The sequence below is a fragment of the Callionymus lyra genome, chromosome 4 (assembly GCF_982586985.1).
Source record: "Callionymus lyra chromosome 4, fCalLyr1.hap1.1, whole genome shotgun sequence".
Taxonomy (NCBI): Eukaryota; Metazoa; Chordata; class Actinopteri; order Syngnathiformes; family Callionymidae; genus Callionymus; species Callionymus lyra.
The window spans coordinates 17,841,549-17,867,640 of record NC_141821.1 but is presented as its reverse complement, the minus strand read 5'-3'; the positions used below and the strand labels follow the sequence as shown (position 1 = coordinate 17,867,640).

At 39.9% G+C, this 26,092-nt stretch overlaps 1 protein-coding gene across 2 annotated transcripts in view; it reads right to left on the bottom strand.

Moving 5' to 3' along the window:
* pola1 (polymerase (DNA directed), alpha 1) overlaps nt 1–26,092 on the bottom strand; it is a 50,529-nt gene that overhangs the window by 7,775 nt on the left and 16,662 nt on the right. For both annotated transcript variants that reach the window (XM_087789014.1, XM_087789015.1), the window contains exons 27-36: nt 22,063–22,095; nt 21,367–21,459; nt 21,087–21,292; nt 20,883–21,015; nt 20,677–20,808; nt 20,294–20,468; nt 20,029–20,210; nt 15,799–15,930; nt 9,445–9,561; nt 2,226–2,322 (exon numbers count right to left, since the gene is read on the bottom strand). In XM_087789014.1, the coding sequence (XP_087645140.1) occupies nt 2,226–2,322; nt 9,445–9,561; nt 15,799–15,930; nt 20,029–20,210; nt 20,294–20,468; nt 20,677–20,808; nt 20,883–21,015; nt 21,087–21,292; nt 21,367–21,459; nt 22,063–22,095 (1,300 nt within the window). The remainder of the gene's footprint in view (nt 1–2,225; nt 2,323–9,444; nt 9,562–15,798; nt 15,931–20,028; nt 20,211–20,293; nt 20,469–20,676; nt 20,809–20,882; nt 21,016–21,086; nt 21,293–21,366; nt 21,460–22,062; nt 22,096–26,092) is intronic.

Here is a 26,092-nt window from a genome sequence, read left to right as displayed (position 1 = left end):
GGTCAGGGGGGGGGGGCAAAAATAGTGGACAGAGATCATTAAAAACAATAGATCAAGTCTCCAAACTTCCCTGAAAAGTAAACTAACAGTATGTCCTACAGTAAAAGGAAATCAGAAATGTTCCGCCTTGATCTAAACTACTTGAAAGCAAAGGAATTATCCAAAAGTTTTTACCGTTTATATTTAAACCTTATTTTACGAAGTTCCAAACACAGGCTTAATAGTGTACAGTCGGTGTGTGTTTGAAATTCAACCAGCCGGAATCGACTTAAAGGGGGGGGGGGGGTGTAGAATTGATTGGCAATGATTTCTTGGACTCGGAGAAAAGACTGAAATGAAAGAGTGCTGGAAAGGAGGCTATAATCATGTTAGTACTTCCATCCTTACTCCACATCGGACCCGTCCCTCCGTCTGCCGAGTGGTCATCTGTTGATTGCACGTTATATTTACCTCTCGCACTTTGCCGCCGTTCCCCCGGGCCCCGGAGTTGTTACTCAAGGCACACGTATTTAATATACATAAATAAATATTAAATCAAATAAATAAATCACTCGGCCTCGCAACCTTTTCTAATCAAGTGACATCAATCAGGAAGATCTAGCGGTGAAGGGGGCCTGGAGGCTGATGCGTATGGAGCGCCACAGAAGCGTCTGTTTTAGTCCAAGGGGGAAATATACGCTCCATGTCCCATTATAGGAGAAGGGCTATCCTTTCGTCAGCGCGCCCATTACTTCCCCTATCATTTCCCCAAATCTAAAACCTGTTTTCAATCAACACAGCCAAACGAGTGCCTGTCCAAGAGAGAGCGAGCGAGCAGCAGAGGTGGACGGGCGAGGGCTGGTGTCGGGGAGACGATGGAGGGCTCTTTCCTTCTTTCTTCCAGTGATTGGAGCGTTTTGCATTTTGTATGTGTGTGATTGAATCTGGCTCCTAAATTAGGGTTGTCGACTCGAGGAGCTGAATATCTACAAGTCCCTCCCTTTATCCACGCTGCTTTTTTTTTATGTTGCGTTTATGTGTGTGTAGATATTTTAAGTGCTGCCTCGGTAACAGGTTTACATTGTGCCATTGATTGATACTGTTACGCTGCATATGCATTTGTAAGAAAGCTCTGAGAGAGATATGAAAAATCAAAACTTCCATTCCCGTTCTCAAACAACGATTTCAATTGTTGGGGCATTACCGCAGACAATAGCAACAGGGACTCCCGGCAGACATAACATTTTTAGAAGGGAAAATGTATTGGACAGAACCTTTTAAATCAATGCCAGATAGAAAAGGGGCTACGTGCCATAGAACCCAACCAATGGTAGATTAAACCTCATAATTGTGTTCATTCTAAGCTATATCGAATGAAAAAACAAGAGCATTTACAAGCAATCTTCACCCATTACAATGCAATTTTACAAATGAACTTGCTATAGAAATATATATATATAGCATCACCTAACCATGTGACTCCAACTGTGCCCCATCAGTAAAGCACTATGGTCAGAATCCTGGACACCGATTGGCTCACAATAAGGCGAAAAAAGGCTTATGTGTATCAAAATAAATAAGGTTACGTTCAACAACTGGTAATGGAGAGACTTCTACATTTGACTAACTGCAAAGCAACAAGAGCAAGGTCTTATCTTTACTTGTCTTGGTATCAATCTAAGCCAAGTTTATTAGTGCTCCAGTCATGCACAGGTACTTCCTAAGCAGGACTTTCTGTTTGGGCACATTTGTCCTCCACTTTGCTACACAGGTCAGCAAGTACCTAGTCTTTCTTTCTTCTGGTATTCTTTAACTACAAAATGTAACGATTTCACATTACGAGGAGACAATAAAAGCAGCGTACGTGTCCGACCGCAAGTCACACTATTAATAAACAAGTTTATAATAATACATAAGGTAAATTTTGTTATACTGCATGACTGATAGTTGCCGTGCGGCTTTATAGTATTTCCGGGAGCCCCCCGTGTACGAAGTTTTGAAGAGTAATACTAGAGAGCCGCAACATAAAATCGGTTATTGGTCAGTAGGTCTAACCAGAATGACTTCTTAATGCGCACCGGTATTGTAAGACACACCGTCGATTTTCCAGAAAACGTATAGTGGGCCCCATAGTCAGAAATATACGGTAATTGACAGGAAAAGCTTAAGTATAAAGATCGATAAGGTTTTAAATAATCTCTTGGTTTTCTATTGGAAAATGAGAAAAGTCCTGGTTTGCATCTTACTTCTCTCATCGGGTTGCAGAACTTTGGCGACGGCATGATCCCAGTCAAAGATGAATCTGTAGAAGCAGATCTGGTTGTAGAGCGCCTTCTCCGAATACTGTAAGGAAAACACACATTGGACACATTAACGGCACATACTTCATGAAGGAGACAGTAGTGCATTAACATTAAGCAAGCAGGGGTAATTGGAGTTTAACTGGACAATAAAAGCGGCGAATGAATTGGCTGAGGGAATAAAAGTGAGTAATAAACTGCAGCAAAGTGAATTCACATTAGAGCAATAATCCAAAAGGCTTAGTAACCATCAAGATAATGCTGGACACCCGACTCTAATTTTTAAGGAAGAATCTGCCAGTGCACTTAATGGACGTGAATAAATATTTGGTTGAACATACGACGTCTTGTCTATTCAATTTGAATTAATGTTTTTACAACATAAAGTGGCAATTAATGCATTGCTGCAGCTGCTGTTGTGCTCAGTCCAGTGACCAATGGATTTTACCAGAGTCAGGGTTTATTGAGCTTAACAAGTTTAGGCAACTTAGATGTGAGCTTGGATTTAAACATTTCATGACTTTTTTCAGGTGTCGTGCATTATGTCATCAGAGGTAACTGAAAGTAATGTTAAAGTAAGTTTAGTAAAGTAAAGTAGTGCTGTTCAAATTATTTAAACTTAATTATTAGGATAATAATTCAACTATATTTGACTTTAAAATATATTTTTCATGGTCTAACATGTGTAGCACAGTCTATAGGCAAGCCAATATTCTTGCACTATTTTTATATAGAAACTTTGTTCTTGTTCTTATTTATATTTTAATGAATCCATCGTCTGTGTTGCTGTGTGCCAATTGGAAAAACAATTCCATGAAGGAGATTATCTATCTATCTATAAACATGTATTCAAATGTTATTTTACATTATATGCCAATAGGCGTAACATTTCTATTTTCCATGACCAGTCAATAATTCCTAAACTAAAAGTAAAATTCAGCTTCATTGCAGTTCTGTTTTTATATGTCCGATGGACAAGATTCACTTTAACAGTTTCTTCTTTGATACAATTCCAATTTCAAGCAAATTTTAGATTCATTTCCGCAACAGTTTACAGTTCAGATTTAAAACCCTAGACATTACATTTATCAGATGGCAGAAACAACAGAGAGCATTTTTTCAATTTAGCCAATTACAGATCCATGTTGGTAGAGTTTTTACCGTGTTAGGAAGTTGACAAGTTCACTTGTTCTTATTAAACTTAAACTGTCATAGCAGAATCGGAAAAAAAAAAAAATTCTTGTGAAAAAAGGATTTAAGCATATTCTCATTAATAATTTTTATTTTAACTTTACAGAAGTAAGAATTTAAATAAACCAGATTTATATGTAATTGTCATTGAAAATACATTAAGTTCTGCAAACAATGAAAACAATTATGTTTTGCTCCATTCCATTGTTGACCTTATAAAAAAAAAGTAAAAATATTGCAAATGGCATCTTTTAGATGATGAGAAACGGAAAGGTGGAAACATGTTACTTATTGATCCCTTGGAACTTTTGGAAATAAGCAGAATACGCGAAGAACCGACCAACTGAAAGGCCCTTTAGAATTTGCGTGAGCGTCTGTCTATCAAATTCTTAAGGTTACGTAAACCTTTCTTCTTTTACTTTCTATATCAATACGCTACTAGCTGCACCTTTTATGTGAGTGTAATGATAGGTAATAACAATGGCAAGATGCTACAGCAATAACAAAAACAATTGTGTCATTTTTCAAAACACCAACTAAATGAGGTATTCAATCCTACACTAAATCCATTAAAAGTGATGAAAACGCATCAATTATTCAGCATAAAGACTCTTACACACATTAGCATTATGACTAATTGTAGTGTCAGGTACTCCAGGAAAGCGGTGACTGACAGTTCAGAAGAACCCAAAATGTGTTTTGAGGTAGAAAGTGCAAGGGAGTCGCTTCTTCATGAAACATTCCCCCCTCCTATGTGACAGCAAGAAAACAAATTTGCTTGCTTTGTTAATCTCTTCTGCAATTAACCAGAGCCTCCGAAACAGCGGTGGGAGCGACGAGAGAAACCGGGAGAGAAGAGGAAAAAAAAGAAAAGGACAAATGAAGAACGAGAAAAGGTTACAAACACAAGAGGAAGCGAGATGGAGAGAAAGACAAAATGGAAAAAAAAGGGGATCAAGCCTGAAATACCCTCCCTGATAATAGTTTGTTGTGATAAGCCATTGTGAGAGAGGCATGCGAACAGTCGAGGCTGTCAATTTGATTAGCCATTATACTGCATGTTTAATTGCAGTTATTGGCTCGTCATTTTCCTGCTACACTGCAGAGGGCACGCCAAGCCTCGACCCCACACTGCCATCAGGTGTGCGCTGAGTGCTTTATTATTACCACAGGAAGGATCTACCGTCAGTGTGTGTGTGTGTGTGTGTGTGTGTGTGTGTGTGTGTTTTTGTGTGTGTGTGTGCCCATTATACCTGCCAATCGTCGGCCCGTAATTGTAATTTCAGATTAAACTGCTGTGGCATAATCAAGTGGAAAGAGTGTCTAATGTAGCTAAATGCAAACTATTTGTTGTGCGTGCGTGTGCGTTCAGAGTTGTCGTCGTCGTCTACAGCAGCTCGCGGCAGGCACAGCTGTTGACCACTGATGCACTGCCTAGTCAACAACCAAGCCATGTAGAGCCCATAATGGAGCCCCGGTTACCGTTGCCAGGGTTGAACAAGCTCAGTTGGCACAAACATCGCTCGTCACTCTTAAAAAAAACAAAAAAAAACAAACAACGCACCCGGACCCGACATCACTCACGCGCCGACAATATAAAGCCGATTATGGGTGGGCCAGCCACAGCATTTTCATTGATTGACAGGTGTCGTAAAGGCGGGGCTTAAATGTTACAGGGTTGTTATTGAATTTGCAGGCCCTCAACCCCACCTCTCTTTTCTCACACACACACACACACACACCAAATGCCTACCTTGTCATTCAGCTGGGCGCTTTGTTCCTGCACTGACACCATTTCAATTTGCTCCTCAAATCTGCAGCATTTTCAGCCTGACTGCCTAAGGAGCAAACCAGCTGTGAAATTGCCTCTCTCCCGGGAGCACGGGACCCCCCTAACCCCAACCCCTTATCCCTCCGCTTCACCCCTAACTCCCTTTCCTCCCCTTCCCCTTTTCTGATTCAATTTTCACTCTAAACACACATATACATGCGTGACAAAAGATAAGCAAGTAAGATAAAAGACAATTTTCGTGGTCATTTTAAGATCCTGTATTGATCAAAGGAAACGGATGGAAAAATAAGAATGACCATGTGAAGATGCTGAAGCGCAAAATAATATTACACACCGTATTGAAATGACCCTTTAGAACACTTAATTTATCTCCAAAAAAGAAAGGTAACGCTAGAAAAAAAACCAGCAAATCAGCATACCAAGCCAGAGTTTATTTCTAATATATACAGTATTAATATATATATATATATATATATATATATATATATATTTAAAGAAAATGAATGAAGTAACAAGAACGAAATAGAAAATAAGGTCAATAAATCGAGCCATGGCATAAAGTTATTATTAGATTATTATTAGATTATCTAACATAATAATAATAATAATAATAATAATAATAACCCTTGTGTTGACCCAGAGGCCTGAAAACAAATATGCTTGAGGTATCCCTTCTGTGATCTCAGGGTCAAGGTGACCCAGAGGCCTGAAAACAAATGTGCTTGAGGTATCCCTTGTGTTGTCTCTGGGTCAAAGGTGAAAGACCTCCCTGGCCATCATTAATACATATGCAGTTGTGGAGGTTGTTCACCTTGACACAGAGGCAACAAAAGGGATACCACAAACACATTTGTTTTCGGGGCTCTGGGTCTCCCTGACCCTGAGATAACAGTAGGGTTTACATGATGGATAAGCTTAAATATTTTTTCAGGAAACCCAAAACAGCATGAATGCCTGAACCAAACAAAAATAAGGAATAATGAGTTAAAAGATGAGTTACAAATAAACGTCTTGGTTAGCCAACAGAAAAATGTCAACATAACCAGTCTTATAGTTTCACTCTGATGTCATAACAGTTGACGACACACTTATTCTCAGACTGATTTAGGGGCTAAAATGTTCCAAAAATGGGAACTATAGATGACAAAGTCTCCATTAGCAATCAGAGAAGACTTGATAATGACTGGTTGTCTTTTCAATATCTTGTAAGTTTAGAGATCTATAATAAGTAGAAGTATATGATTACGTACTTTGACGATGCTTCTCATCAGTCAGAAACAATCCCACCTTTACCTCGACCTCTGGCCGAACATGTGACAATGACCATGCTATAGAGTTTTCACAGTTTACAGGTTTAATGGAGGCAGTAAGTGTGGAGCCTGCAGTGTAAAGTTGCAGCTGCTGGACGGGCAGAGAGGGAGGAAGGGTGATTTCTCTCAGCTGTAGGACACTAAGTTGAGCGTTTAAGATGCAATAAGCCTTCTTGCCAGTTGTGGTAGTCACGCCTTAAAGCTTCACAAGACACCATAATGAGTCAATATATGTAAATCTTTACTAGGCAAACACGGCGGGAAACAAAGGCATTTAACTGGTGCTCTCGCCCGCAAGCCTCCAACGATTCAGCGCCGGTAATTTCTCCCCATTGAAAGGCATAATTGCCTGCTATTTGAAGATATTCATGCTCAATTTTTGAAATTAATTTCAATTGGGGGAAAATGTAGAAATGTCAGCTCCAGTGAAAGGGATTTGATTTCAATTATCCTCGCTCAAAGGACTGTGATTTCCAAATACACTTAAGCAAAATTATGACAAGAATTTTTGTTCGGCAAAATTCAGTGTTTAAAGAGCGATTAGGCGATAATGGGGCAGCTTTGAGCCGGCAGTGAATGCAGCCGTCTCCCTCTGAAAGGCACTCAATTATCTCTGATTGCTCCCGCTATAATGTATCAAATAGAGATACCTGCTATTGCCGTAATTTGTGTGAAAATTAACATGGTGCAATTTCCACTAGAGGGAAAAGGGAGCTCTAATGGGCGCCTGAGCGTACATCAATAAAGCGAGGGGAGAGAAAAAAAAAGAGAGACACAGGAAGAGCAAGTTAGGAGAGGAGAGAGAATGGGAGCTCGGCGAGGGAGGAAAAGAAGAAAGAACGGGGGGAAGGCATTGAATAAAATGGGAGTTATTTGTGACAGGGTAAGAATGACTCATGGTGGAGGAGAGAGAGAGAGAGGGAAGAGAGGAAGAGAAGAAATTAAATTTACTGAAAATATTACAAATTGCACCTGTGCATAACTCCCCCAAATTACCAACCAATCAAGCCAGAGTGCCTATTACTCCCCCATTACATGGAGATCAGATCATGCTCTCAATCCGTGTCCGGCTGGGGAATGGAGAGACGACCAATCGTGACGGAGGTCCAACAAACGCTTTGGAAAAAAACAACAAGTTCGCTGCAGTGAAATATTGTCGTTTTTTTAACATCTGACCCGTCGATGTTCGGTTATCTTTAATAAAGTATCAGGAATAGAAGGAAACGCGTCTAATCATTTGGCAGCTGCACTGAACAAGATTTCGCTGCTAAATTGAACCGTTATTGACTCCCTGGGGGAGACAAATAGATCGCACTATTTGCAACATCTGATTAATCATTCATTGCTTTTCCCCCTGTAGTTTTAGGAAGGAGTCGACGCCGTTACCCGCAACTCACATTTCACAATAAAAGCATTTCGAAACAATGACGCTGGAAAAGTAAAGACGGCTCACGAGACAGCAGAGCTAAATTGATCACGCGCTCAAACAGGTTGAAGCACGAAACCAACACTGGAGTCTCATTTCCGTCCCTCGTCGGAGCGAGGATCTGCAGATCAGGAGCTGAAACTGCCATGAATGGCCACTTGAGCTCTTGTCATAATTGGCAGCAATTTAACACAAAAGCTGCTGGGCCATTAATCTCCTGCCACCGCCACCATTCACAACGCTGTGTTACCCAATAATAAAAGTCGGTATTCACAGGAAAATGATTTTCATATTACTTAACATGTGGAGCATCTACTGAAGCTGCTGAAGAGGTTTTTTTTTTGCCAACGGTAAACGCTTTGTGAATGAATCAAGATCAAAGAAAAGAGAAAAAGCGTCAACAGGTAAAGGTTCGTCAATGAGCAGATTCTGAGTCTTACATTTTCAATTTTTGTTACTGTTGGGAAAAAAGTTTGCCTATTTCAATGTGTTGTTATCCGTCTAAATAAATAACCTTTAACATATAGGAGTATCAGAAAGAAGTGCTTGTTTATGACCTGGAAGTTAATTTTGTACAAAAAGTTTACTCACAGAATACAAAGGGAATGTTAAAAATAAAAATTTGACTGCAGTCAAATGGCAAAAGTAGACATTTTGAAGTAAAAAATAAGGCTTTAGAGTTGGTGAAGGTGCATTTACAGTAGTTGGTGAGTCAGCCTCACGTTAACAAAGGGATTTGATACATTATGTGACCAACCTGGTTACCGTGACCCCGAGTCTCTGCTCCCTCACATTTATTTTCGAGGCATTGTCCATTAGTGGGGGCGTGACATTATTTCATTTTCTGTGATTATTAGACACTGTAAAACTAATAATGCAAGATAAACTCCAGCGTGCAATCTAGTGAGCGGAGGTGGCTAAAATGGAGAGATGAAAAGTTTGGGGGCAGTGAAAAGGGTGGAGAAAAGGGGCACCGCAAGTTAAATATTTTATTCAGCCTGAAGTTTAAAGTGCTACAGCCTTCAGGCACAGCAGTGGCGTCCTAAATGGCTTCAGTGACAGCAGAGATTGGGCTTCTGGTTTACAAGCTGTCGCCACAGAACTGGGCACAGCAAAGCGTCTGAAGGTGGGGGTGAGATCAGCACAGCAAGGAAGACAGAAACAGATAATATAAGAATGTGGTCGACACAGATTGAGCAGTCACACCGAAACAGAGTTTCTTTGAGGCACAGAGGTCCAGCCAACAAAGATGTCCCCCATTCAGGAACAAGAGCAAACAGATGCTTTTAAAGGCAGAGTCCGGACTAGAGTGTGAGCTTTTTCTCTCAATGAATTTTACACAGCCGTGACCTCAGCTCCACAGCACCATCATCTGGACACAGCGCTAAATCAAACGTCATCGCTGCCGTCTATGGTTTTGCGACTACGTTCAGTCGAGTGTCCTACCTCGGGTCTCAGCGTGGCCCGGGTGCAGCTGGGGCAGATGGGTCCATGGCGGGAGAAGGCGATCGGCAAACGTCGGGTTCGGTTCTGACAGGCTTGGTCCTCACAAACCAGCCAACCCTAGGAAAAAAAAAAAGAAGAAAAATCACATTTAGATTAAAGAACAAAGTTCAAGAGTAGATTTGGTTTGAGGCAGTGAACAAAAAAAAAAAAAACAGTCATTCCACAGATTAAAATTACAGGAAATACAATGTTTTACTTCTCCAACTCTCAGCACACACGAAATGTATACCCCAAAATAAAACTGAAAATACTCTAGCGAAAAAAATAAACCCTTTCCTTTAACCATTAATGCTCATTATTATTAATTTAGAATACAAAATTGCAAGTGTTGTGGAAACCTAGCTCACAGTAGCATTAAGCCTGGATTAGCATTTAGCCGTTATACCACTCAACCTTTTTTTTTACGAAAAACAAAAGCAACAATTCAACTTTAACGGCATCAGGGCAAGTATTATCCAAGAATAAAATCTCAGATTTGTTTCAAACTTAATTTGATTTATATATATTTTTGTGTGCAAAACAGTGTCTTTTATGTTAGGAAATAATACGAATAAAACATTACCATAATTGTAAAAACAACACAGGATTTTTTTGTGCTTCAGATCTATTATAAGTTGTTCTGACTAAATCCATTGTGATGGAGAAAGACATCACTTCCTTCTGGTAAGACTCTGCCCGGGTTCTCAATCTTATCAATGTATCGCCGACAACATCGGTAAAATCTCTGTACACATCATCAACCAAATTACTAACAAAAAGTTATTTTGCGATATATAAAGTTATTTCTTTAAGGCTCATCCAGAAGTGAAACCCAACATTCAAAATGGATCATGTGATTCTAGACGTCTTTCAATTTGTGCTTCCGACACCAGACAGTTGATCAGAAAAAAAAAACGCGGCTCTGAAAGAAAAGACCAGCAAAAGACGGGCAATAATGGAATTAAGTGAGGGCGAGTCCCTCATTCATGCTCTAATGTTTCTTGTAGGTCTGGGCCCTCCTTTTAATACTGGCCCAACCATAACAGCAGTAGTCAAGACCCCCTGTGGAGAGCTAGTGACCTTGGGCAGGTGCAGTGGTCTCACCCAACTCTATTCTCTCAAACCTCTCCTCCCCCCCAGCTTCGTATGCCATGTCATTACTTGGGAGGGGGGATTCAGAGAGGAGGGGGCTAATACCCAACTAATGACGGAGCGCAAGCAGAATTGCCACCAATACATTAACTGCTTTCTTCCTCCTATCCATCGCTGCCAAAATGAATGCTTCTAAAACACTGCAGCTGCCCTTCTTCTCCATATTCAACAATCTGTGCACACACACCTGTTCCTGCTCTACGTTTTTTCAATCTATTTTATAGTTTTTGTATTTACTTACGATAATGGCGCTTGGGTCCCAAAAAGGTATCGATCAATTCAAAGTGGGTTGACGTTGAATAGATGTTATTGTTGTCAATTATTGAGTTAAGCCAACTCTTTAAAAATGGAGATGAAATATTTGAGTATAACCGGTTTTTTTTTAGGGTCTTTTTTCTCTCGCTGCATCATTTTTGAAAACGGTTAACAGCACAAGCCAGAACAATTGCTCAGAGCTGGCCAACAACGTTTCTCTTCAATATCAAAAGCCTACAGGTATTTCAACATTGAAATAAAAAAAATGGGAATAACTTTTTGAAACATACCCAAGACTGATCAACACAAAAAGTTACCAAGTTACATCAAATTGACATAAGAAACTTGGACTTTCACTTAATGTGAAGGTCTTTACATTAAATACATGATGAACACATTCGTAAGACGTTATAGTGCATTTATGAGGCTGCATAGAAGAAGTTATGATAGAAACTAATAAACACATTTATGAATCATTCTAAGTGGCGGACGATACGACCTTTAAGTCTGAACACTTGCATGGTAATTACAAATAAAACAGTAAATATGGTGCCATTTGCAATTACAATGTAATGTAAGGACATTGTTCCAACTAACTTAAAGCTCCCAACATCCACCACTTAATTTAGTTCAAAAAGCTTTTTAAAAGCTCCCAAGATGCAACACTAATAGAATCAGGGACTCATTCATTCCTCGTGCTATTAGACCGTTTAATTCTGAGTTTGGGGGCAGGAGTGGAGCGAAAAGGTGATTCTATTCTGTGTTAATCTTTGTATCCTTTTCTTTGTGTTATTTTTCTTTGATCCATGTTCTTTATACTTAGATACTTGTTATTTGACTTCTTATTGCACTTGGTTCTTGTTTTCATGAAGCTATCATCTGTGTTGCTGTGTGCTGGAAAACAATTTCCCAAAGGAGATCTCAGGAGGGATCCATCCATTCATCGTCATCCCAACGTCTTATACATGCACTATAATCACATTTCTCCGATCCTTAAAACTCTTCACTGGCTTCCAGTTTCTTTCAGGATCAACTTTAAAATTCTGGTTCTTACTTTCAGATCTATTCATTGTCAGGCTCCTCCTTACATCACTGATCTGATCTGATCCAGCCTTACACCCCAGCTCGGGCTCTGAGGTCTGTGGATCAGAATCTACTTATGGTTCCACGCACACAACTCAGGACCACAGGAGAGAAATCTTTTCAGGCTGTTGCTCCTAAGCTTTGGAACGATCTTCCTCTCTCTTTGCGCTTGATGGATCTACTGACTCCTTTAAGAAACATCTTAAGACGTTTCTATTTGTTCAGGCTTTTCCTTGATTTTCTGGAACTCCTGTTGTGTTATCAGTATTATCTTGATCTTTAAAGTATATACTTTTTTGAGTATTGTTTTGATTGTTTAAGCGCTTTGTGACCCTGGTCTAGAAAAGCGCTATATAAATAAATATTACTTACTTACTTACTATAATGTCTTGTGTATAATGCATAACTGAAGCTTTCATTAAACCCTCTTTAAAAGTGTTACCCAAACTTATTTTGGCAAGTTGTTTAGAATATATACAGTAAATATGAACATTCATTTTTAAATGCATTTGTTGCATGAACTGTACTCGCTCCCCAACACATGATGAATTAACATTTGATAGATGACGGACATGAGCTGAACGCTTTCATGTAATGGCAGAAATCATATCCGGGGAAAAGTACCATTGGAATCCTACCACTGCACACACCAGAAACACAAAGGCGCCCTCACGGGTTTATTGTGCAGCAGCAGTCAACATTTCCATCTTTAAAGTGAAAAGGCCCTAAAAATCGATCAACTTCACAACCACGCACGCACACTTAATCTCACACACATCATGAATAGAGCTCAAACGGGCCCACTTTGTACCTCCTCCGCTTAATCAAGGCTTTTCTATTCAGCAATTTGACCTTTTGTTCAAAACAGGATTATCACCTTCTCTGGTCTTCTTTCAGCCTTTCTCCTCTTTCCCATTTCTTCTCCTGCCCCTCAGCCTGTTTCCAGGGGCGACCCACATGACGAGGGTAATTGCAATAATTTGTTAAATGCCATGGCAACGGTGGTTAGATGGGAGGAGTCAAATAAAGGGATAAAGGGAAAAAAGTATGAATCAGGAAACATGCAAATGATTGGGAAGGACAAGGCGAAGAAAGAAGTGCGTGTGGCTGTTTGCTCATTCTCAGGGTATATTAATAACAGCAATGATGAGGGTGGCGAGAGGGCGGGAGGTAAATTCACTAATGATTAATGTCTCAGCTTCTGCTGCTGGATGGTAACACACCTAGTTGTGTACGTACACACAGACACACACAAAGCCTCCGCTCTATCTGGCCGAGTAAACAGGTCTATTTGAACTTTTCCCCGGCCTGAAAGGAATCTTAATTACACAATATTACCCCTCTTCATAGCCCCACTGTGTGTGCCGTGTCCACTGGTGTTCCAGCGGTGTGTGTCTGTGTGTAAGTATTCAGTGGCAGCAGCTGTTTCACACATCATGACAAAAGGGTTTGAGGGGAACTCTCACTCTCCACACATTTGCTGCACTAATTGATTTCTGTTCAACACTGTGGGAGAGCAGCAGCACACACACATGGGCAAACACACACATAGGCAAATACACACTTGCACGACGCAGTGTGTTCCTCATACTGAAGTGCATCAAAGAAAATAAGCTAAATAGCTGCTTTGTTGAACATTGGCACATCAACTTTCTATACTTTTACAAACCCCCATTTCCCTTTAACTAAATTCACTTTAACTTTAATCCAAAACTTAACAGGAATATCTTCAAGATTCAAAATATGAACCCAAAAAACACAAACAATCCTTCGTTAAAGTACATACACATTGGGGGGAGAAGTTGCTTAACTCACACAGCTGCTGCAATGAGTTCACAAAGAGGGGTTGAGACAAAGAACCGAGTTGGAGAAAGTTTTTTCACGACTTTTAAATGCAAGTCTCACTTTCGCGCCAAACTAGATGCAGCAAGTTATGGTGAGAAGACGCGTCACGACCAAGAATATGAGCAGATCGAAGAAATAAGAAAAAAAACGAAGCAGTTAACTTTGCTGTTCTGTAGAGTCGAGAGAAACTTTCAGTCGATGCATGAAAGTCAATGTTAATGTCGACTTCATCGTTGAATCCGCTTTGATCCAATGAATAGAGAGTTTGTGTTAAATACTGGTAAAAAAAAGGCTGATAGCGCAGAGTTTTGTGTGTGTGACGTAAGTGCTAAATTTGAATTCCACAAACTTCAGGACGATCGATGATGACACAAATATACATTTAACAAGTTTAGTTTAGTCATAACACAGTTGAATGTTTTACACTTACTTGCTTTTTGTCAAACATGTCAAATCAGATCAATTTTTCTTTTTTACAAAAAGTAATAAATATAATAACTTTGAATTGAATTAAAATGTTATTTAAATGGTTAAATATATATATACACTTTTTTTTTCTTTCTAATTTTTAGAGTTAAACAACTTAACACTGACAGATACTGGATATTGTTGCTCCAGGTTGTTTGAGATGATAATGTACTTGATTGTTTATCGTTAATGTAAGTTTACATTTTTGTTAATATTTTGAGAAGCACCTTCACATTTGATTAGAGAAAGTATTTACTCATTTCTTTGTTGTAAAAGCCAGTAAAAGTGTTTCTTTAATGTGCATTTTTAAAAGAAACAATATATCGTTGTTACTGCATTACCGCAATATATCACATCGTCGCCCATGTATTGCGATACGCATCGTATCGCCAGATTCTTGCCAAGACACAGCCCTATTAAATATGTAGAATATCAGTTCAAAGTTTAATTTATTATAATTACAAGCTTATCTATCTCTTCAAATAAAGAAAGTTGACTTTCCATGGCAACAATGTCTCATGAGGGATCATTTAAGGTAATACACTGTGTTCAGGAAAGGAAGAGACATTTAAGTACCTCTTCGGATCATGCTCTTGCAAATTTGTCTGCAGCCCTTTTCTTTTTGAAGGAATAATGTGCTCTTTGGATGGAAATGTCAACAGAGTGTCCTGCTGAGGTTCCCCTTTATTTTTCATTTGACATATTTTACGATGCCGCCACCGTGTTAAATACAGTCCAAATATGCTCTCTGATGCTGTTCAGAAGGTCAATTTCCTCAAGTTGTGACACTTTTAAAATCGTCTTGTTCAATTTTTTACTGACAGAAGTGTGTTTTGTCAGCTAATGCATCTGGTCTTTTATTTTAGGAAATCTGCTAACAGCTTGAGAAGGAAATTAAATCGCTCATTTATTTTCACCCACTTGGCTGTCACTGCTTTGCCGGAGCAACATGAGCCGCAGACTTCCTGTTCTCCATCTCATCAGCCAAATCCTCAGAGGAGATCCTGGGACATTTCTTAGCCCAAGAAAGAAGTCTCGTGATGAATGAGACGTGAAAAATGATTCTTTAGGACTTGGCTGTGAACAGAACTTGGCGTCTTCATCTCCCCACTCAGCCTGGTCAAGTAAAACCCTGTGACGTTGTGATATTCTTCCTTATGACCCATTTAATCACCTTCAACTCACTTTTGTTTGAATAGCTGATAAAGATGCGGAAAACACAAACAGCAAGTTCAACTCAATCACACCTTTGTTGACAAAAATGCAAAACAGAGGGAATAGAGCGAGTGAGCGGTGGATACGCGAGACTAACAACTTGCAGCTGAATGGAAACTAAATGAAATCCATTTGTAGCTCTGCAGGTGGTGAAGTAGGAAATGTATGAATGTTTGTGCGCTGGTGTTTTTTTGAGTGCCACGGAAAACAGAGTTGCATCAGAAGAATCTGTAGTATTATTCAAATGTAATCATATTAATCACATGTGTACTGGCAAACAAACACAAAAATACTTACAGAGTAGTATTTCCTGATGTGGCGACGGATGTCAAGCAGCAGTTTATTGCTGATGTTGACGCCGTAGTCGATGGGGCGGCTACCACAGGGGACGTGACAGCACTGCATCAAGCTGGGCTCCAGCTTCAAACCCTGGAAGAGAATATGCATCAGATCAAATTAAACCCACAAACCATGCCAAGCGTAAAGTCATTTCACAACTCACTGTTTGATTCAGGTTTTACTTGTGGATTGTCAATAAGATTAGTTCATAGTGTCAACTTTATAGAGCAGAACATTGTTGAACAGCTTTTTAATAGTCGGCCAGCGGCTCCTGTAGAACAACGACTTTGCATTTAAAAGTTTATAAACATGTAGTGGAAGCAAAACAAGGACCTAATGTTACATTAAAATCCAATTTGAAGACAGTATATGCTCACATACTTCCTCAAGACTAATTGGCCGAATGTCCGTTCTAAGCCAACAGTGCACGGATTCATTCAATTTCTTTTAAGAAAGAAAGAGAAATGAAAAGCTTGTCAAGCCTGAGGGTTGGAGTTTATTGTCTGCCAGATATTATGAAGCCGCTTTTATCACAACGGATGACAACAACTGTTGAATCCAGTAAACAAAACCTGGTACCGCTTACCCGAGTGTAAACTTTAAAGGTTAAAGGTTAAAAGTTTAACTAAATGGAGCCGTTTGCTGCCAAATAAGTGGGTAAAATAAAGTTTCAATCTAGTACATCAGCTAGTAAACAAACACAGTGTGGTTTTTACCGTCATATTTCTAGAGAAAACGTTTTATCTTTCTCCGACAGGATTTCACTGTTCTAGAGAATGATCCATTCAAGCAACTGCGGATTTAGAACCGAGCAAGTCAAAAGAGCACCTTGGCGTCCGTTTAAACCATGACCAGAAGCTATAAATTAGACACGACTACATGTAGTCCACTGATCCCGTCATTGAACATTCCAATTCCAGAAATAATTAGAATGTTTATAAACTGGAGATCAAACAGCTAAATGACAAAACTAGACTAAACAATTATATTCTGACTTCTTAATGTCAGGCTTTTGTCATAGTTTGGATTTTAAAAAAAAGTTTCTGACATAACAATAACTGTGATGATTCAGAAAATATGGCATATGTAATGCAATGCACAAAAGCGGTCAACACGGGCTCCTTCACTAGAACTTGTACCTATGACATCCAACTCAATAGCAAACACTGAGTGAGCTAAACTTCATTGCAAAGTTCAGGATTAATTCTCAGTCGACTCAAAGGGCGATGAGCTGCTGCAGCGGGCTTGTCCAGAAATCCTTTCATCTAAAGAAATCTAAATAAGAAAGAGACGACGGAGAATGTTTATCGAGCTAAAGCTAAATCAGTTGAATATCGTTCCATACTCTTGTTAGACGGGCCTCACCGTGTCGTCAGCTCGAATGATGGGAGTACGAAATTAAATTGGACTGGGAACAATAAGATTTAACACACGCTCAATGTTAAAATAAAGCACGTTGAAAGCCAAGTTAAGGTTTTTAACTTCACATCTCCCACGAAGCCCTTTTCTAGCTCACGTCAGTCCTTCTCAAAATCACTGCGAGCACGTCAGTCACTTAAGGCTCCTGAAATGAAGCTTAATTCATAAATGCTTCTCTGCTTTGTGCTTCCTTTTATTGCCTGCTTGGTTTCCTTTGTCCTCGTAAGAAAGTCTTAAACCTTTGCTCACAAAAGTACACTTCCTTATATACATTTTGATAAACAATGATTGAAGTTGCATGCGTGCCAGTTACTGAATGAGCGAGCAATTAAATCTATAAGTACAAGTCCTTTTTTTTTTTTTACTTCCCAAGAGTAAAAGAATTAAAGGATTGGGTTGGCAGGTGGTTTGTAGCAATTTCCCAAGAAACTAACTGTTTAACATTCATCCGTCCTCCGGATGCTTATTACATTATCATCCTATAGAATCAGCTCTGAAGAGCATCACTGAGATCCTGCGTCTCTCCTCTCATCACGTTTGAGGACACACAGCTTGAAGTATACCGACGACAACTCACTTAAAACTCCCTGCGAGCACCAAATTAGTATAGTCTGCTCTCCTTTCCAGCTCTGTGTCTGCTCCCTCATCCGTCGCACCCTCCCTTCCTTCCTTCCATCTTGTGAATGGAGGAGTCAAGGCCCGTCTGTCCTCCCCTCTCACTGAGCTGTTAGGCCATGTTCAACGCACTAATTAACTTACGCTCTTATCACTTCGCCTGTGTGTTCCTGCATACCAGGACACAACACGCTGGAGGGATAAAACCTGGGACCTTGTCACGTTTCAAGATATACTCACAACAAATGAGGGTTGAAAAACGCTGCTGAAAGACTGAGGGTGACTCTTTTGAATCATTTGTTGGACGAGTTGGATTTATAATAAACTTTTCTGACCAAAGTCATCGTGGAAGAATAGATTACCGGCTTAAGAAATGTTGATGCTTTGATATGAAGATGAACATCGTTTTGTCTCACTCTTCAATGATTCTCTTTGCTAGTTTGTTTGCTTTAATCCAAAATGTTGGTTGTGACTCCAGCCGTTGCCGCTTTCTACATTTGTATAACTTTTTAATTATTTAGAAAAAATTCTGTTTGTTTTGTTGCTTCCATCAATTTTCAAGGGAAAAGCAGTCATATCTTGGGGTTTATTAATGAAGTAAAAATAACTTTTTACAAAAATGTTTTTGCTTCCCCATTTGACTTGTAAAAAAGAAAGAACCTTTCCTTAATGGATAAAACTCACATGATTTAAAAGTAAGATTAACAGCTTTCTTTCGAGGGCCCTTTCAAGATTCCGAGCAGCGCTTGTAGCGCTCCAGCAAAAAGGGAGTAGTCTGGTTTATTACGGACTCCTAGACAAGAAAAATCTGTGCACAGTGCTCCTCGTTAGAAGATGACACACAGACACTCAGCCTTGGCCCTTACGAATGGAAGAAGATCTGTGAGTGTGTGTGTGTGTGTGTGTGTGTGTGTGTGTGTGTGTGTGTGTGTGTGTGTGTGTGTGTGTGTGTGTGTGTGTCAGAGAGCAGCAGGGGTTGAGAGAAAGCTTTCAACTTGTGGAGCCCAAACCATGCCAATGAAAACAGATTCCGTGTTGGAGCCAGGCAGCTGTCTAAAAATATAGACAGACACAATATACTAAACCGTGAACCCACTCCGCAGGAAGTCCGACTCGAAGGGCCTTGAAACGCCATTTTAAAACTATTTGATTTATGAATCGGACCAAACAGGAAGATTATTGAGTGAGCCGCTGTAGGTCTTTACGATCTATGACACTAAACACTTGCTTTTGGATGAAAATCTGAGAACATTCCATTAATTTGATGCACGGTTCTTGAAACAAATACTATGTTATAAGAGAAAGTTGGACCATCTTATACACTCAAGGACATCAACACTGTCGTCCGAATTCCTCATCCGTCCATTTCTACACCTATAGACACGGTTTTAAAGCATTTAGTCTACTTTTCACATTTCAATACAGTATTCAGCATTTATACAGTAAATATACAGTATTTATAGCATACATGGGTTATTACATTGTTCTAGAAAATATCATTTTAGTTTCATAGTTTGTAAAAATGTGAAAAAGTGTGAAAAATATGACATTTTTAATGCCGAATGTTGTGACAAGCATCGTGTATAATTTGACTAGCACACGATATTAGGCCTTGTGTTATCTCAGGGTCAAAGTGACCTGAGGCTTGAAAACAAATGTATTTGTAGTATCCCTTGTGTTGTCTTTAGGCCACGGTGAACGACCTCGCTGGCTTTCAGGAATACTAACCGGTGGTGGAGGGTGATACCACAAACATTTCTTTTTCAGGACTCCGGGTCACCTTGACCCAGAGATAACACGAGGGCCAAGCTTCAATTGTTAAACTAAATAAAAATGTATGAGCACAATCTATTGTTGGGGAGTTCTAGATGTCAGTATTTTTTTTACTCAAATTAAATCATGATTAAAAAACTTTTACTTGTAGGTTGTTAACAATTAAAAGCGCATCAATTGTTGCAGTACATTCTGGGACCTCTAGTTTTAAAGACATTAAACATTCACAATAGAAATTAATTGTGTTTCAGTACATATGCAATTCATTTGAGGCCCTGGTTTTGCCCACAAACCACATGTTTATCATATATTAAGTTGTGTTCAACCCTGATGTTTTAATCACACTTCTCTCAGCAAATGTTCAAGTGTCAGACTACTCACAGCTCCTTCGAAAACATTGTCGTAGACGTTGTCGGTGTTGCACTGCGGGCAGGTGAACGTGAACCTCTCGCAGTCTTTGTAGCGCTCCTCGTCGGTCAGCTGGACCGGGGCCCCGAGCAAACCGTCCGCCTCGTCCTCCCGCTGGTACTGCTGCTGGGAGCGGAACTGACTGGGATCAAGTCCTGCAATCATCCAAAGATTTCTCTAAATGACAGCCTTTTAGATAAATATGTGAACCCAACACGTATATATCTCAGCTCCTTACCGAGCCAGGTTGCGATCAGCACACTGTCGATACCCTCGATGGGGTCACAGATTCGGGACACCACCGGGTGGACCTGGTGAGCCAGGTAGTACTGGGTGTCCAACTCCAGACCTTCTTGCTTCTGGAGCTGCTCCATAGCATACGCTCGTTGACTGGCAGCCAGTGTGGAACCATCCTGGAAAAACAAGTTTGAGGAAATAGTTAATTCAGCTGATCGTATGTTGACCACTTGATTAAGTAACAAAGGTTCTAAAGATAATTAATCAATCAGGGACGTTTGTTTATTGATTTATCTTCTTCATAAGATCGACTGAAACGAGCTCCTTGGCGGAGGTTTGCACCGACTCAGTTATTTTCTGGTTTGCAGGTGACAAGACACAAACCTTGCAGATAATGTATGAGATGGTATCGCCCGCTTTCATCCGTCGCCCTCCTTGGGAGTTGATCCACAGAGCAACATGGACGTGAGGGAGACTTTTCTTGTCAGGATAGTCCTGAGGATCCTTAGTCAGCGCCTATTGTCGAGAAGTGGAGATCAGGCATCGGTGCGGGGCTTTAACAATGAGCTAAACATCTCACTGCTCTCTACCTTGTTTATCTCAAACTGGTTGAGAGGAATGCCCCCACTTGCCACCTTCTCGCCCGTCTCCAGCAGGTGCTTCTGGATGTTCTCCACGATGACGTCACGGCTCTGGTCCGACAGGATTTGACCGATCACGTAGCTAACGCGACAAACACGTTTTACAGATCAAGGCCAGTCAGCCCGAGATGCGGCAACACTTCTTCGACATACTTGCCACACTCTTTCGCCAGGTCGCACCAGTCTCTGCGGACAATGTCCAAACCTTTGAGCTCCTGCTTGAGGCTGAAGCGTCCGTCGCCGTGTTGCTCCACCACCAGGGCGGCGTACTTCTTCTTCTTCAGCAGCAACAGGGACTTAAACACGCCGTCGATGTCGATCTCCAGGAGTTTATACAACTTGTTCACTTCTGCTTTCACCTGAATCGCAACGAATCGTCATGTTAGGATATTTCTGGCTCAGTCTTTGATACTTTCAGCCAGAATGTATGAACCTTATTTCCCAACTTATAGACCTCCTCCAGAGACTTGCTGTTGGTGTTGATCATGATAGAGTCCGTGTCTCCGTAGATCACCTCTAGATTCATCTGGAATGAAGTAATGAAAAAATACTTTTACTGCAACAAACACATTTAAACTATAGAATATGCACAAAGAATTTATTAAATAAAATTTGAATTAAAACTTATTTTTTATAAAATAAATAGATAAATTATTATTTAAACATGTATAGTTTTATATATATATATATATATATATATATATATATATTCAGCTTTCCACCTGTTTTTTAAATTAACTTTATCATTTTTTTACCCCATTAAAGCCGTTTTTAATTTGTGCAATACATTTAAAAAACTCATTGATGAATGCAATGACTACAAATGTTTTCTTCCTCTCTTATTATTATTTATCTTTAAAAACTATTTAAACTTTAAAGCCCTTGTGTTATCTCGGCGTCAAAGTGACCCGAAAACAAATGTGTGTCTTGTATCCATTGTGTCGTCTCTGGGTCAAGTTGAACGACCTCCCAGGCCTTCGGGTCACCCTGACCCAGAGGCAACAGAAGGGAGGAAAGAAAAGTGTTTTTTTTTCTATCTAAAAGTGAGTAAAATATCATCTGGTCATAAACGTTTACCAATTGTTCGATCAAGTTATCATAAAAAGTTTGTTTTTTTTAAGTCACCAACCTGCTGAACCATGTCTTTGGTGTGCATCAGAATCTGAAAGAAACAGAAATAAATGAGAGAAAACTGATCCAACAGCTTTTACAGGCAAATGAACATGCAACGCAAAACAAACAAACACATTACTCATGAACAAACAATAATTAAATAGTCTGATATTTATTCAATTGTGTGTGTGCGTGTGTGGACTTGAATACAGTGCAGAATTCCCCATTTTTAATGGAGGATAATTGGCTAAGAGGGCAATTATGACCGTGTGCTGTGACAGTTGCCTTTTGAACCCCCACTGCCCCCCCCCCCCCCCCCAAACACACACACACACACACACATGTTCTTTAATGACTCATAATGGCCTTCGTCACATGCTGAGTGAGTGACAGACAAATAGCAGAATTCTGCAAAGGCAGTTTGTCCACTCGGTTGTGTATTTGCATGAGACCTGAGAAGGATACCAACAGGTGGGGGGCCACAGATGAGATAAGGTGGGGGGGGGCCGCTGTGTCGTTAATCTAGTGGGTCGTAGGAGTGGAACGCGGTGTGACCTGTCACCAGCAATACGCTCCTCCATCAACCACGGCGGCATATATACACTCCCGTCTCACACAGTGCTGCGTGTGGGGACAAGGACGCCGCTATTTCAGAGTGTGAAAGGGGCGACGAGCGCTGGAGGCTGGAGAAGAAGAGCCCCATCCACTCCCTGAAACCAGAGCGGGACTTAAGCATGCTTTATGGGCTGCTACATACCACTGTCCTGAGAGGGGAGTTTGGACTCTTTCACAGAAGAGCCTCCTCCATTAAGGGGTTCAGTCAAGGTCAAGGTCCGACCACAAAAACATACAATGACACATTCATCTGGCCGGACAACAAACGCACACCCCGAATAGTGGTGCCGGGACCGAAATGGTCGTACCGTCGGGCCACTTGGTCCCGAGGAAGACCGGAAATCAGGAGATTAAGTTCTCAGGTTGAGTTTGGTGGCAGGGGAACACTTAGAGCAAAACCACCTCAGCCGACAGAATTCGTTAAGAACGATAGGGCGCCCCGGAAAAACTCTCTTCGACGATGACCGGTCCATACATCTAGAACTCTGCTGTGTTATGGATTGAACATTATCAGAATAAACTATTTTTACATTTTTTAACACAGCTTAAAGAGATTCGTTTTGAACTCAATTTGACATAAGTCGACCAGTGTAGAAATCTTGTATGTAGATATCTGAGATATGAAACCAATATCTTCGCTTCTGGTTCTGAACAACTTGTTTCTAAAGAAATTAAAAAAGTTACACTTCACAAAGCACACATAACTTGTATTGTAAATTTTCCTCTCAAACTTTCTCAAAGCTGTTTTCTTTCAGAAAAATAAACAATTTCCAGTGCAAAAGAACACTTGAAAACAAGTGAAGAATCAATCAGAAACTTTCTGTTTGTCGCCACAAAAGAACTGAAGTTCGATACCAAACCCTACAATAATAAAAAGTATTACACCGAGTCAGTGGTTTCGAGGTGAAGCTAACAACCACCGAGCAATTTGTATCCTAGTATTTTTTAAAAGATCAAAATGCAATTATGCTAAACTCAAATAAAACAAAACATTAGAACACAAAATTGACAATGTTGGTCTATGTAGGAGTTGTGAAAATATTTGTTTCATGAATTTAAAAATAGCTTATCATAGAAGATTTTGAAATTTTGAGTTTGCAGAATACAAAGAAGAAACAACAACATTTGACAAGGATCTCTCTAGCAGGACTTAAAAACACATAACTTTATCATAATGTTGGTTTAAAAAAATAATTTACTTCATCAAGATCCCAGATAACTGCATATGCTTGTTGAAATGTCAAAGATCACTTGATTGGGTTCGTGTGATCGTGTTTGTTTAATTGACGTTCAACATTTAACACCGCTGTGGAAACAGGTTCTCCATCGTGGGAAGGGAAAAACAACAGATCTCTAAGGGTGGAGAGAAGACGGACAAGTGATGAATTGAGAGAAGTTGGAGCGACAGAGATTGAAGGAAAGCAGAGTAAAATAAGACGCGAGGCAAGCGAGGCGAGAATGCGTTGATGTTATTGATGTGGAGACTCATTTAGATATGTTTTCCATTTGCTGTCAGTTCAGAAGGACGGACTGATTTCAGAAGTGAACCATTTGAAAGACAAGTCGTTTGACCATGGCAGTGGAATGTGTGTGTGTGTGTGTGTGTGTGTGTGTGTGTGGGGGGGGGGGTCTGCACTCATCTTTAACTGCATACCAAAACATACATAGTCCTGGAACCTTTGCAAACACTGTGGCAAATCGATGACTGAACTGGTCACCAATTGAGATGCTATATTAAATGATAGATCTCAACAACAAAGCAACTGCATCCTGTTTTTGAATAAAATATAAAAATATATATATATATATAATATATTTCAAAGTATCACAAATTTCACAGAAAAACAGCAACAATGGAAGAGATGAAGTGAATATCCCTGAAGTGCAGTAGAATTACTAAGTTAGGTTAAAAAAAACTTGTTTGAAGAACTTCTTTTTCATAGTAGAACAGAATACTTGACGTGTTTATCAGAAATATATATATATTTTTTTAGATACAATCTACAGCTTTAGTTAAGTTTTTCTTCAATTGAATATTTCAATTCAGCTACATGTTTTATTAACAATTATAAGCATTTTTTGTTGTTATTTAATGACTATGAATAAACCACACTGAAAATTTCACGCACATAAACAAGATTTATAAAACAAACACTACTAAGTTACTTAAAGATGGCAGACAGAAATCTCTTGTATATTTAACAACATTCCGCAATGTGGAAAATTTTATTTGCAAAGGTATAAATTCAATCAATGTTATATACTTTAAGAATTATGATAATTCGCTTTATACAAATACATATTAGACTTGGGATTTGGGAGTATTTTTGAAGGATGCTGCACATCAATCTTTCTCCTCATCAATTACATTTATATATATATACAAGAATATCCAAGAAGAATTGATAAATAAATAAATGTTCTTCTACTCTATAGAATAATACTTTGCCTCAGTGCTACTCTATGCTGGAAGGATCAGTTGAATGTATTTATCATGTTTTTCACGTTTTAATTTGTAACCTTTATTGCATATTGTTTAACCCATCATTAAAGTCTCTCGTCCATCCATGACTCTTGAAGAAGCCGGTGAGACACACTCTTCAGACTGGTTTGTATCGCCGTCGAGTCCACCTGAGCACTCAGAGTAAACCTCAGTGCCGCTGAGAGACCCCGTGAAGAGTCAAAGGCACCAACGAACTCAATTGTTTTGAAAAGCACTCGGCAGATAAGCATTTTGGGATGACAGCTAGCCAGCCGAAATGCCGCCACTGAAGAAGTCACGCCTCTGACAGATTTCAGGGGACTCAGTAGCCTCGCGAGCGTCACTCCAGCAGCAAAAGTGTGTACGTTCTGTAGTGTTTTACACATTTGCCAGCTTTTATTAACAGAACCTCCAACCCCCAACCCACACCTGTCCTGGCAGCTTAAATGCCACAGGCGTGTCCTCATGTCTGCGGCTGAGCAGACCAAACGGTTGTAAAGCCCCGCTTGATTTAATACAACCGGCTGAGATCACAAACGTTGGCATTTGCCGTAAATAACTATTCAACGGCGGCAAGACTCCCCTGCCTACTCAATTAGAAATAATGTTATTTCAGCGTGACCGGACGCGACAAAGGCACGTGAAAGGGAGATTATTGGCCGTTATAAATATATAAATTTTCAAGTGATTAGATTTCCGGTTGCAGGGACAACTGTTCCAGCAATCCTCTTGTCATCTCCCCGTACGGACCAGGCTGAGAGCTTTGGAAAACCCCCCCCCCACAAGTCAGTGTGAAGTTAAATCCATCCACACGATCCCCTTGGACTCTGATGTGAGTGGACATGCAGGGGAACTGATTTCCTGCTAAATCAACATAAAGCGTCTTCTTATTGTTAACATGTGCAACAAAGCAAGATCATTTTTTTTTTAATTTAAGGATTTAATTTTT